This window comes from Scardinius erythrophthalmus (assembly GCF_964197995.2).
Source record: "Scardinius erythrophthalmus genome assembly, chromosome: 21".
Lineage (NCBI taxonomy): Eukaryota > Metazoa > Chordata > Actinopteri > Cypriniformes > Leuciscidae > Scardinius > Scardinius erythrophthalmus.
Genome location: NC_138241.1, coordinates 4,475,018 through 4,490,237, shown reverse-complemented (window position 1 = coordinate 4,490,237; position 15,220 = coordinate 4,475,018). Strand labels below are relative to the sequence as shown.

The 15,220-nt window shown below is 36.3% G+C and overlaps 1 protein-coding gene across 1 annotated transcript in view; it reads right to left on the bottom strand.

The window, feature by feature from the left end:
- The window catches only part of plpp4 (phospholipid phosphatase 4), a gene marked incomplete at both ends in the record, with an annotated part of 135,357 nt that extends 121,808 nt beyond the window's left edge, over window positions 1–13,549 (bottom strand). The window contains one exon of the mRNA XM_081351706.1: window positions 13,461–13,549. Coding sequence (XP_081207832.1) covers window positions 13,461–13,549 — 89 coding nt within the window. The remainder of the gene's footprint in view (window positions 1–13,460) is intronic.
- Between the last annotated feature and the right edge of the window lie 1,671 nt (window positions 13,550–15,220).

Sequence of the window (15,220 nt, the reverse complement as noted above, 5' to 3'; positions counted from 1 at the left end):
ATTGGGTAAAGAGTCAATTAAGATTAACTGTTTTGTCAACTTTAAAACTTTTTACTATTAAAAGAATTATTAATAATTCACGTTTCACTCTTTTTGTAACAGAGGCTGTCAGAATACATCAAGGGAAATCCCAAATAACAATTAAAAAAATGTCAGACAACTAAACTAACTCAAATGTTTTAGAGCAAAAAAAAAAAAAAAACCTTCTATGAATGACGTACAAATAATGTTTTTCTCCAAGCACTTTGAGAACATTAGACCCGAAGACAACATGTTACTGGAGGAACGTTTGCTCATAACAGTCACGGTTCTGAGAGCGTTCCCTGATAGCTGGGATGAGGCCTTAGAATTTGGTCAAAAGGAATATTTTTCAACAGCCTATAAACACCAATGGTGCTTTTATTTGCAAAATTTAACTCTATTGGTAACGAAGGTACTTGCGAACATAGTTTCAGAAAAGCACCCCTGCTCAATTTCTAATGGATAATCGTTTTCACAAATGAAAACAATCTGTACTTTTACTCTACTGGGATTATACTGGACAAGGTACAGAAGCAGTCTTAAAGTGATAAGGACCGTGAATATAAGTCTGCTGGTGTGGAAGACATTTCCAGATTTTAAAACGTCACTGTGACATTTTTTGAGACGTCACTACCTTCATTTTAACGGCTGATTGACTTTTTCATTTCTAACTTGTGACACTCTCGCTGTGCTTTTCTGTCAATCTCAAAAAAACCCTATGCAAGCTGCCTATTCATGCCAGTGAACATGTACTGTAATAAAAAAAACATCCCATAATCCGCAGGCGGCTGAGCCCCTCTATAACTGAAATATCTCCTATATTCAGTGAATGTTTAGGCACCTCAAATTGTTTTCATTCTGAAGCAAAACCTTTCCTTGAAACGAATCTCAATGCATCTACTTTCTTTTCTTATGGATCCTTGTACATAAAAATGAAAATGTATTCCTTTGTATTATTAACAAAGAGTCCCTTTGGAAATTCATCATGAATAAACTCAACGCGCATTCTCTCAGGACTGAATAAATATCTCTGGGCCAATTTGGAGAACAAAGGAAATGTCACCAGATGAAGGGGGTCTTCAGAAAGAGAGAGTCGCACACTTCACTGTTTGACCATTTCCTTCACAGCTCTGGCACAGACTGATAAATGCGCTGGATCACAAAAGGTTATGGCCGAGCAGATTTTTTGGCAAAGTGGAAGCCCTCCTATTGGGCGCAGAAGGACTTTAAGGATAAGTTGAAAATTGAAATATCAGTCATTCACAGACCCTTGTGTCATTCTAAATCGGTATGGCTTTTTTCTCTTCGGTGGAACACAAATTACAGTAAATTGACACTGACACTCTTGTTTTAAAAAGAATGGGAAAGCACCATATTACAATTTGCACACTATATTCCAAGCCTTCTGAAGTCAGACAAGGGTGAGTAACAACTTAAACTAAAATACACTCTCAAAATAATGTTGTAAATATTAACTTACAAGTGGGGCTGTTCATCACACAAAGGTATCGCATGGCTTAAGATGACTTAGGGTACGTTTACAAAACAACGATGCGCTTAAAACGGAGACGCTTTTCCTTTGAGTTTTTTCCGAAGTGTTAACAACTTAGTGTTGCAACTAATAATTGTTGCAAACTGGTACTACCAACAAAATATTAGTGCATTCCTGGAACTGGGCGTCGTTACACTACATCCTTATGCATCGCTTTCTGCAGGACTGTTACGGGCTTTTCCCCAAACCACTGAAGTGACGTAGACGTCCGCGTTAGCGGTAGCATGAGCCATCAGGCAAGTGTTATTTAAATAAACTCCTGATGTACTTATAAACTTTCCAATGCCTCGTTTTATGAGTACAGAACCTATTTGTACTACTGTAGAAGTTTGGTATCATTCTGGGCATTATTAGTGGGGTAATTTACGGGATACATCCATGGATCCATTAGCGCCTGCACTAAGCCATCCGGCTGATATCTCTAAATAAGCTCTAACTTTACAGTTTTTCTCGATTGCTTAAACACATTTCTTGAAACTATGCCTCGTATTCTCAAAACTATAAACACAAATCCATAACGTCTCACCCAATTCTCCAAACATCCTATTTTCAGGTCAAAATGAAGCTCTACACTCAAAACCATTCACTCTTGCTGAAAAACCAAACTTTGCCCTCAGACAGGACACACAAGCCCTCACAAACACACACACTACAACATAGTCTAAGACACTGGTGCAATAAATTCAAAACAACATTTCCAAAACTGGTAAGTTATGTTGCTTGTGGTTCCCCCCATCACAAACCTTTTCACATGATGATCACAAAAGACACAACCAGTGGATACATTGGCACATTTTTATTCATACAAACAAAACACACACACACAATTCTTTTTTCCTGTTTTACTCTTTTTTTTTTTTACTTTTTTTTTTTTTTACTCTTTTTTTATTTATTTTTACTTACAGTAAGATGTGTGTGACCAACATATGACAGTAAAAGAGCACACACAAACCATATTCTAATATGGAATTCGAATTGTATTGGAATGGTAAAGAGTGTTGGGACGTGACAGGAGGGTCTCCACTCAAGGATACAATAATGGATACATCTAAGAATGTTCCACATATGGTTGAAATACCATCATTTGCCTAGAAAGATAACATTCTGGGAGTCAAGACTATAAAGGAGAAAGGATGCCCTCCCTTCACTGTCACACTCTGCAGCCACACTGTCTGACTGTACGACTGTTGGTCTTTTCTTGCAAGAAAATAAACCTCATCAAAGACTATTGGAAATGTTTGTCTTTTATTCAGTGATAGAATTTTGTTTGCCACCACACCTCCCTGAAGGTTCTCGAGGCAACGGTAAAGTGACTCAAATTTGGCCTTACTCGTAGCCCAGCCTCCCTCATAGTCATACCATTGATAAAGACATGGGCAACTAGAGTGACTTGAATTTCATCTGAGACTGCTTGTCTTCTTGTCCTTGCCTCCTCATTCTTATCCCTCTTCCTTCATGTCTTTCTGGATCCATTGTTCTAAAACACAATAAACTGATTTGGGCCCTTTTATATATCTATTGAAGGTTCTGATTGATGTGTGTTAAATTTTGACTCTTAGTGTTTCCACCTGGGTAATTGTGTGCTAACTGAGCTGAAGCTGTGCTGACTTGAGTGAACAATTTTGAATGCTAGTGCTTTCTAAATGACAACATGGTCTAAGCAATGAGAAATGAAGGGATTTGTGTGTAGAGTTTTGCAGTGACAGTTCAACAAATCTGACTCATGTGTCAAAACAGGGAATAGTGTTTATAGTTTAGTGAAATGGGTGTGCTTTTTGATAAATGGCGTTATGGTTTTGAAATTTTAGTTCAAAAGCCTGGTTATAGTGTTTAAGCAATCGAGAAAAACTGTAATAATGTTCAACCAAGGGGAAAAAAGGCTTCTGGGGTGGTGTTTGGCTCGAGGTCATGGTGCAAAGGACCTTAGGTTATTTTACTCCGAACCATCCCTTTAACATTAATAAAGTAAAATCTGATTCAGCCTAAGAAACCACTCTTACGTCTCTCTCCTCTTTTTTACAGTAAATGCTGGTCAAGAGCAGCGGCTGTAACGAAGACTCTTCTCCTGCACTGTAACTTTAACTGAGATCCTCAGTGATGACCTCTTTATCTCCTGATGTCTGATCAGTGTAGTTCTTTGGGACCTGGATGAGTTGAACATGTTATGGAGCAATTAAATACATTGTGGAGATGGCCTCCTCTAACAAAGAGCATCTTTCTTCAGCTTCAACACCTTGAAAACATCTTTTACATGAGATATCCTCTTCAGTGATCATGTAGTCGTCAGATGTGATAGAAACTCACACAGACAGCGGGTTGGTGCTCCAGAAATCTATCAACTTTATCATATGCGCTGTTCAATGTGTTGATGATTTATGCTTTTTGTTCTCTCTCTGCTTCTCTTCAAGCACTGTGCTGGGAAAAATACAATAATATATCCGACCTGAAAAGCCTCTGAACAAGCTTTGATACTACATGTTTGAGTGTTTTTGTGTGGAATTGGCAGCAAGCAAAACAGTCTCCCGTGGTTTGCCCTATTCGAAACACACACCGGTGTGGACCTGAGAAAATGAGAGTAGAAACTAAAGCATCCCAACAGTGACACTTTTAGATGTGACAAATCAACCACTCAACCACAAGGATTTCGCATGGATACTGACTCTAAAGGTATATGGTCACATTAGAGACATTTCAGTAACATTTCCTGTCCATTGTCAATAATGTAGTGATGTAAAAAGCACAGCTCACACCAAAGTCACTTTTAAACCAAGCAGCTTTCTGTTGGTCATTCAATGAATTAGCATTACCAACTTGAACATTACTGAAAACTGAATTTCTATTTGAAATTACTGGATTTTGCATGTGAAATTTCTTTTATAAGCAATAGCCTTTTTTATATCCTGCACTGACAGATTACTGTATACACAAGCACTTTGAGTAATAATTTTAAAAACTCATGGTAATAATACTGCTACATATTTACAACAGATACCACACAATTCAAAATCATCACATTTTTCAGATAAACTATGCATTCCGTTAATTTTATGAATTGGTATGTTTCGACAGGGCGCAAAGAAATATAGAGTGGAGAATCATCAGCATAACAGTGAAAACTAATCCCATGCTTCCTATATCTTCTAAGGGTAGCATGTACAGAGTGAACAGCAACGGTCCTAGTACTGAGCCTTGTGGTACGCCATACTGAACTTGTGATCGATATGACATCGCTTCATTTACTGGTAATGGTCAGATAAGTATGATTTGAACCATACCAATGCAATTCCACTAATGCCAACATCATTTTTGACTCTATTCAAAAGAATGTTGACATTGATAGTATTAAATGCAGCACTAAGATCCAGTAACACTAAGAGAGATACGACCACGACAAGAGCAAATCATCACATAAACATGAATCCCACTATGCCCGTCTTCTATGAGTAGTGGTGTCTGTCCTTCTTAAATGCACATATTACATTATTAATTTCATATAATTTTCTCTACTTTCAATGTGAGGCATCTCAAACAAGCCTAATCACTTGCAAATTACACAAGGGTTGGTTAAATTGGTATTAAATTGGTACTAAAGTCTGCAGGACACCGGTCCCCTGGACTGCAGGTTATTTTATTAAAATAGGCCAAGTTATTCATTATGTCCCACACGAACTTCTTGCTCCAACTAAAAACAAAGGAGAGAAAATTGTATCTGTCAAAGCATATCAAGAGGGCTTTTTTAAAATCCTGCGCTGACACACTACTGTATACACAGGCACTTTGAGTAATGATTTTCATTTCCACCCCCCCCCCCAAGATATATATCCCATATCAAAATGACGTTAATAATATTGCTACATTTACAACAGATACCACGCAATTCAAAACCTTTTTTTTATTTTATTTTTTATGTAATGATATTTTTCATGAAAAAATAAAATAAAATAGCCCAACAGCATGGATTCTATTAAAGCAACAGGAGTATTATTGAACAGAAATATAAACAGCACACAAGCTCATACTTTTATTCACTGGAAAACATTTGTCCAAAATGCCTTTTTCTGCCATATTTCAAAAGTAAGATTGAATTTTGAATGGATCAAAAGTAAAGTTGAATAATTATTTCAATATTAGATTGTATTGTGGTTCTAAGATGTCTAAATTAAAAATCTGTTCTGACAGAGTCATTAATTTCTGTGTCTACCCCTAGCGACAATGTAAATGCTACCTCTCATGTTTGTCTCGGAGCATAAATCTGTCTCTTGTTGAGATTTAATTTTGGAAAAGCCTTAGAGAAAACAAAACCTGTTTATGTCTCATTTGCACTTTAATAAATGCCAAGTTAGATTTCATAAACTATACATTTAATTTAAGGATCCTTTACAAAAAAAAACTAGTGGAGCTAGAAAATGAGAAACAGACTAGCTAATCTGCAAGAACAGGTCTTGATGGATTCTTGGAGAATCCAGAAACAAAAAAGATAAAAGGTTTACAGTAAATAATAACACAACAATATACTATAAGAGATACAAAATAAGTCTTAGGGTGTTGAATAACGTCTTCGAATAAAGAAACTTGATAAACTGTGAAAGCTGTTAGAGAAGCATGACGGCACCACATGACCAACCAGTGCTGATGTGTGACACAACGAGCGCTTGGACACCCTGTGGAAGAGCATTGATGATCTAAAAAAAACTGAAGGCGGCACAACAATGTCAGATTGATTGCACTAAGAGAAGCGGAGTCCAGAATGTTCTATCCTTGATTGATGATGTGAACACTGGAATATCCAGCCTTGCAGACCCATTATTCAGTTCTGTTAATGGGACCAAATGTCTTTTATTAAAAATTGAGGCAGTCAGCTTTTTCTCAATTCACAACCCTTCAGAACAAACAAAAAGTGAGTCCCCTAAATTATCATTCTGTGTGTAAGCAACACGATTCACTTCTGAAATTGTGATGATTGACACCATGCAAAGTGACGTTCTGTCATATTGCGACCAAAGAATCGTGTTTTTTTTTTCTGGAATTTTAACTAAACCATCATCAACAGTGTTTTTGGGCCACAAATATCCATCCAAATCCATTCATAGCTAAGTTTGAAACCTTAACATTTATGTAAACTGCAACACATCCACTTCATACTTATTCAGAGAAATAAGTATTCTTAATGACAGCTATTTTCAGTATAACATAGCTGAAACACAAATGCAGCTTTTAACATACAAATGGATGCATGCATGATTCTGGTTTAGTTTAGTTTAGTTTAGTTTAGTTTATTTCAGACAGACAGACAACTTATTTTCAACAACACAGTTGAGCTAACAAACAACAGCATTTTTACAGCAGTCTGAAACAGGTGTAGGCTGAAGCTCTTGCTTATAATGCCTACCCTTTGTGAAACTTCTCATTTTTTTAATAAAAAATAAACATAAAAATAATTATTGTCTTACATCATTATAATGTTGACAAACAAATATAAACAGAATACAAAAACATTAGTAGTTCCTATGCAATACCGTTGCACAATCCAAATACAACAAAAGCAGCTTTTTTCATTCTTTAAATGGTTTCATATAGTTTCAGTGCATTTTTTTTAAATAGTTTCTTTAACTTATTAAGTGTCCCACATTTTTTTAGTTCCTCATGACAGCTATTCCATAGATTTACACCTTTAACTGAAATACAGTGGTATTTTGCATTGGTTTTGTTGGTATTCTTTTTAAATCTACAAGTTCCCCTTAAGTCATGTTGGCATTCTCTTTCTGTGAACAACCCTTGGATACTTTCTGGCAATTGATGATTTTTTACTTTGTACATGATCAGTAATGTTTTTAGTTCTACTACTTCTTTAAACTTTAGAGCCTTTAGTTCAATAAAAAGGGAGTTTGTTGGCTCCCTATAGATGGTTTTCTTTACTATTCGTATGGCTCTTTTTTGAAGCATAAATATTGAATTAGTGTTTGTTTTATATGTATTTCCCCATACTTCCACACAATAAGTGATGTATGGAAAGAACAAGGGAACAATACAAAGTATATAATATTTTTTCATTTAAGAAATCTTTAACTTTATATAATATTGCAATTGACTTTGAAATCTTGTTCTTAGTATAAGATATATGGGGCTTCCAATTCAATCTATTGTCTATAATTACTCCAAGAAATTTAATAGCTGACACCCTTTCTATTTCAACTTCATTAATCCTTAATTTACTTATTGTATTCGATAAACGATTACCAAATATAATCCATTTTGTTTTACTTATATTTAATGTTAATTTATTCGAATCAAACCAGTTTTTTAGCAGTGCCATTTCTTTTTCCATTGTATCCAAAAGTTGTTTCAGATTTTCACCAGAACATCATGATAGTTAGATGCATAATCTTTTTCCATAATGTGTGGATGTGTTCAGAACATAGCTAAAGGTACAGTATTCTAGTGGTGGTCTGGGGAGTAAATAATGCAGTGAATCTGTAATTCAGTTAAAGGCTCAGGAAAGAAAGAGGCGGGAACCAGCAAACATTCAACAATTTAATCTAAAATAAACAAACAAAGAATGAAAGTAAAAGCCAGATTGCAATTTCAAGCTCCAGCAAGCAAACCTTTACTTCTAGGTATCTGCATGTTCCAGAATAAGGACTTTCTGCTCCTTCAGGCCTCATTTGATGCTCTAGTAGATCAGGAACATTAAAGGGGTCCTATTATGCCCTTTTTGTCTCGATTTTGTTTTTGGGGTGTACTAGAATATGTTTTAATGTTTTTGTGTTCAAAAACATATTTGTCACATATTTTACATTATTACAGCACCTCTTTCCCCAGTTTGTCTCAAACGAGCTGTCTAGGTCCTGTTTCGATGAAGCCCCTCCTTCTGAAATACGAGATGTGCGGTGATTGGTTACCAGTGTTTGAGAAATGTGCCACCCCTCCATAACCACAGGTTTTTGTCTAGTGTAACTCTGGATAAGGATGGTGTCAATTTCAAACCAATTCGAGCCCGATTCAGACCCTGACAATGTTAACGAAGTTAAGAGGATCATGTCTACTCAATGTTCAAGAGGATCATGAAGAACAGATTTCATGCACAGGACTTTGCAGAGTGGTATGTTTTTTTGTAATTTTCTTATACGTCATAAATGTTATCCACCATTTAATCGGGATATTTGTCATAAAACTAAGGTAATACAAACAGTCATAGGAAACAAAACCATGGTTAAATTTCCTAAGGAGCGGTGAACCCTCTTTCAAAAGCGAGAGCTTACAAAAGCAACAGAAAACAAGCTGTTCTCCATAAAATGTGGAGCACACAGATACATGTTAGGGTTAAAATGTTCAGGAACAGTGTTAAAAAATAGTTTTAAGCACTCTAAGTTTGTTCGCCTTAAAGGGATACTCCACTTTTTTTGGAAATAGGCTCATTTTACAACTCTGATATGGCTAGGAACTATACTCTCATTCCTGCGTAATAATCAAGAAACTTTACTGCCGTACCATGAGTGCAGCAGGCGTAATGATATGACCCAGTGCCTGAAAATAGTCCCCAGCTCGGTAACCAATGAGTCCAGCTGGGGACTATTTTCAGGCGCTGCGTCATATCATTACAAAATAGGAAAAATATCGAAACTCTTTGGTCATTTTTTAGAGAGAGATGCTAATGGTCTCGTCCGATTCAATGATCTATGCTAAGCTGTGCTAAAAGTGGTACTGCCAGACCCGGAGATCGGCTGAATGGATTCGAAAACGGTAAAACTCAACTGTTTAACTCTGGGGGAGTTGTAAAATGAGCCTATTTCCAAAAAAAGTGGAGTATCCCTTTAAGAAGTTGGGTGGGAGCGTCTCTTCAACATAGCAGCAACACTCTTCATCTTCTCTAGTGCAGCTCAACGAGGCCTCGTCCCCTTTTTTGTGTATCCCATGGGCACAGATTATTTAAATTAGTAATATTGTGACTTCATAAGATTCTGAAAAAAGTCGTTCGTTGTAGTTCTTGAACATTGGATTTTGTTAAATAAAATATCTCCCTTTAGAGTGTCTAGCAAAATTGCAATAGTTGTTTTAAGCAAATAATTAAGTCAAATAGTTTTCACTGAATAAAACTCATCATAGCAACAAGATTGACAGGGAAATATTTACAATTTTCACCTGGACTAATGGACGAAATAAGCTCACGCAATTTACACATGAACAGAACACTACCAGAGAAAACTTTTATGTTTATGTAAATGAAAATGTTAATGTTTATGCATTATGTGTCAGGTCAGTAGTCTTTTGTGGCTGTTCGAACACATTCTACACTACGAAAACAATCCGGTTGAATGCGCTGTCGAATACCTCTGGAAGTGGTTGAAAGTGGACAAGCTCAAAACATTTTAGACCCCATTTACACCTGTATTTAGTGTCGAAACGCATCTTAATACCAGGTGTAAAAAGGGCCAAAGACTAGCCATCTGTCCAGGGTGTTTCCCTGCCTTCAGTCTAAGATATGCTAGGATATGCTGCAGTGCTCCCCATCACACTATATTAGATGAACTGGTATCGGGTAAGTTGGATGGATAGATGGAAGGATGGATGTTTAAATATGAGACAATTTTAGTGATCTTTATTGTTATTCACACAGCAGAGCACATTCAGTAAATCATGTATAGATTGCTTCAAATGATTTTCAATAAAGTCAAATTGAAACTTTAAATAGTGTAAGAGGGGTTCTCTGAACAAACTGAAGTTCCAACCTTATTGGGAAGGATTTTATCGAGTTCAGTGCATCTGCGCTGTAGGCCTCTAAATATGCAATATCAGGAGTCAACAAGAATATTCCAGGATCATGAGATAAGCTGCTATCTATTCAAATTTATCAAAGTCGAAGTATGTATATAACTATAACGGTATAACGAAAAATTGGCATATAACATTCAAATTAGCCGGTTTTGTTCAAGTCAGAAAATATTATTTCACCTCACAGAATCCACCTAAATATATTAATTTAGGTTACTGTCTATTCACACAAGGTGCAAAAACCCCTCCTTGTTGGCAGAGGCTATTTACACTAACTCCACCCACTGACGACTGGTTGGACCTGACAAAATTACGGAAGTCACAGGATTGCCAACCGCAGCAATAGTGTAGAGGTAAAGGTGCATGGCAGAGGGTTTTGATGCAAATCAAACCGTGTTCAAATCTGCCTTTTGCCGAACTTGCTCTACTAATCTACATATAGGATCGGAATTGCGTGAAATAAAGTCAGAATTGTTAGATATTATTATTATTTCATGTAATTCTGACTATATAACTCCCAATTGTGAGAAAAAGTCAGAATAGTGAGATAAAAACTTGCAATTACCTTTTTTATTTTTTATTCAGTGGCAAAAACAAGCTTCCATGGGTTGGGGTAGGGGTAGGGAGAGTTTTATTGTCTTAATAAGGCGTCATCCATTTAATAATTTAATAATTTCAATAAATATAATCATTTACACTCTATGTTATTATTGCATACTGTTTAATGTACTACAACACTGAGGTGCAAATAGTATCTGCACTATTTATAAGTATAAAAAATACAGCTATATTTACATTGTGTAAATATAATCTATTGCTATTTAAACTTAGTGTAAATAGCAGCTATCACTAATAAAATATGGTATGTTCATTTCACTTTTTAAGTTTTGCAAACTTCAAATGACTGTTGTTTACCCAAAAATGTTATGTCCATTTTGTTAAAATTGTCCAGAACAACATTGGATCCCAATGACTTCATTGAGTGGACAAAAAGAAGAAAGAAAGAAAGAAAGAAAGAAAGAAAGAAAGAAAGAAAGAAAGAAAGAAAGAAAGAAAGAAAGAAAGAAAGAAAGAAAGAAAGAAAGAAAGAAAGAAAGAAAGAAAGAAAGAAAGAAAGAAAGAAAGAAAGAAAAACAATGAAGAGGCATGCATATCATCCTCTCTGTTCCACAGAGGAAAACAGTCTTACAGGTTTGGGATGAGGCTGTGTAAATGAAGACAGAATTTTCCATTTTAGTTGAACTATCCCTTTAAATATATGCTTTAATATGTATGCTTGCTTTCTCTTTTTTTACAAAAAAGGTTTTTTGGGGGCTTTTTCACACAACTGAGCTTCACTATGAACATGATATCTGGTGATCTGCATTCAGAAGGCACGTCGTCTCCTGATGGTTGATATCTCAGGGCACATCAAATCTGGGCCAGTCAAGGAATCGCTGACAGACAGCAGATGTTGTGCTTGGAGGCCAGCTTTGCTAGTAATGGACTCATATTGTGAAGACAATGAGGGGTTTCAATGGATTCTTGTTGCAACAGACAACACCTGGCAGTTATGAAATAATCAAGTGCCAGGAAAGATAACAGGTATCATATAAACATGCTAACTCAAGTTTACTCTATTGGATATGTGATATGAAGAAGGCTACTATCAAAACTGAATGTCAATTCACCACAGTAAAAACTTGATGTGAAGAATGTGTGGCACGTCTTGCCACAAACTAGAATGTCAAATGATTTTCTGGTTTCTAGAGATGGCTTGGGTTCCTTCTTAAATGTATAATGCCCACAGCATAAATGTTGCAGGATGAGTCATGCGTATAGTAATAGTGATGCTTGTTTTAGTAAACACTACTGTACAATCATCATCAACATTAGCCAGCCAAGAAGCCCTTTATTCAACCCTGAAACGTTTGCCTTTTTTCTGCTGTCATTCTATGATATGTGAGATATTTCTGTGTAACGTTTCCTCGTTCAAGACCGTTTCAATCTCTAGTCCTAAGTTAACTGTATAAGTCCTGCTTTCCTCAAGTCTAAAACATCACATTTATTCCCCCACTACAGACACAAGCACACACTTCCAAATGTTCCTCTTCAAATTGCAACATCACAATAAATTTCAGCAAGGCATGCACACATATCTGGACATTTGGACATCTGCAGCGATTTCAATCAAATCGCAGAATAAAATGAAAAGCATGGCTGATTATATTTCTGTGAGCTGGCAGTACAGATTTCTAGAAACTGAGAATTGTTTAGCATGGCAGGAGACTACATCTAGCCAAACCACAGAGAGTCTCAGGCTTTATTTCCCTCCAAGCATCTCATTCCATTATTATTATCATAATTATCATTCCATATTATCAAAGTAAGTCATCTCATTAGCACATCAGCTCAGTCAGCTCAGTTCTTATAATTCCACAGGCTTATAAATTTATTTAAAAGGTATATTTCCTATCAGAAATCCCTGAATGAACTTGTACTCCAACAACCTGTTTGCACTGAGCGCAAGACTGTCTCCTGCTATAGACAGGGTTTCTCATCTTCTTGTTGTTTCTGCGGGTTGTGACGGTGCTTGCCTTTGCACCATGCATCTCGAGAAACCTCAATCTCCCTGGTAACACCTGAAGCCTACAGTCATTATCATGCATTCCATATCTTATAAATTGTAATCCCGTACAATTTTTTTTATTTTTTATAAATAATTGTAACTTCACTTAGCCTATAACACTTAACCCATTCATGGTTAAGAATATTATAGCCTAATTATGAACAGCCAAAATATTAAGATATATCTGTGTGTGAGTATAATTATTTACAAGAACAATATTATAATGCATTAACAATGCATTAAAAATACTTTTTTTTAATGTATTATAGTAGCCTAATGGTTTATTTCAAATACATTTGATAACCTATCAAAACTTTAAACCTGGGAAAGGATGTCGATGAAACACCCTATCAGTCTTATATACCGTGATATGCTGCTGTGTTTAAATGTTTATATTTATTTCCAAATATTGGAAGGTTGTCTTGGTTAGCTAAGTCATGTGTAAACTAGCGCGTCATATTTTCCACTATCTTGCATTGAGCAAATGCAGGTATAGCCTAGTGTACTTACACGAAAACTCCGAACAGCAGGAGTCTGATGGCGATCTCCAGCGCCAGATCACGCGCGTATTTCCTCCTGTCCGGGGGAGACATCTTCATATTCTTCACACAATCGATTTATGACTGAAAGAAACCAAAGGCAGAAAGCAGAGAAGTCGCAGTATAGTCCTCAATGTCCTAAACACGCGACACACTTTGGCGTCCGGCTCCTGCTGTCTGCCGTTCAGTGTTCATGTGGAAAATACCCGCTGCTGCTCAAATACCTCTTGTTGCTCTTCAGTTGCAGCGTGTGTGTGTGTGTGTGTGTGTGTGTGTGTGTGTGTGTGTGTGTGTGTGTGTACAGTACACTATCGAGTTCAGTTTCTTTGTGAAGCTGCTGTAGTCTGAATCCTGTAGTGCGCTGAGTGAAGGAGGACCGAAGAAGACAAGCATCCGAGCCAGGTGATGATGAGGAAGGAGGATCAAAGTCTCTCTCTCTCTCTCTCTCTCTCTCTCTCTCTCTCTCTCTCTCTCTCTCTCTCTCTCTCTCTCTCTCACGCACACACACGCACACACACACATTACCTTTGCAGTACGGCCAGGTAATGAGTTTTCGGAATGCTGATAATAAAGTTCGTAATTTCACTGCTTTGTATCTTTAAATCTATTTGTGTTTTAGTCTCAGACTGTTAGTGTACCAGTACGGTGGCAATACTGTATAATGACGGTTTCAGATGGTGATAGCTTGCAAGAATTATAGTCATCATGATTAGACATGTTCTGGGATAAATTTTCAATGCTCCCTATTTTGCCTTTCATACTACTAACGCATTGCTCAGTATAAGTTAATGTTTATTGCATCTAGCATTGAAATATGCTTGCAAAAAAAACCTTTAGGTAACACTTTATTTTCCAGTGTCCTTGTTGTTACATGTAGTAATAACAATACATTATAATTAGGTTACACTTTATTTGAAGGTGTCTGTGTTACAGTTCTGTGAGTAATAATGATTAACTACTATAGAGTTAGGGTTAGGATTGAGGTGTGGTTAAGGTGGTAATACTTTATTTTACAGTGTCCCTACATGTTGTTAATTAATATTACTCAGTACTTAAATATATAATTACACTGTAACAATGACACCTTAAAATAAAGTGTAACCGTTAAGGTTAGTTGCATGTAATTATGCACAATTTATAGTAATTACTAGAGTAACTACATGTAACATTCATCCAAAAATGGTAATGTGATAGCTACTTGTTTTTTGTTTGTTTCACCTTTCCTTAGTTCATTTTTTGTCATGGCTGTTCATTTGATTTTGTCATTGTGTTCATTAAGTTCAGCTTTCTTTGTCTTTCATTGTCGGGTCTCGTCAATGTTTGCATTGTGTTGGACTGCTATACCTCTGTTGGAATTTACCGTGTGGGTTGTTATTCTTCATCTTCTTCATTGTGCGTTTGTTATTACCACACAACCCGTGACAGTACTACGGTACAGTGTGATGTAACAGATGGAAACCAAATAGAAAGGAGTCATGCATTATGGCATTTACAGGGTTCTGCAAGGTACTTCAAAATATACTTTGTGATTTACCACCATGTGCACCATTTTAGTGCTGTGAAAATAAATACTGCAAAAATTCAATTCAACAATGTTTAAATTACATAACTACAGTGTAGTAACAACATGTACAGTATTTACAGGAATTATTTTGGATAGCACTTATAATTGCACTGTGACGGCTGGCGGGTGTAGAGAGAGAAGTTGAGGTGTGGATGTATATTTCATGA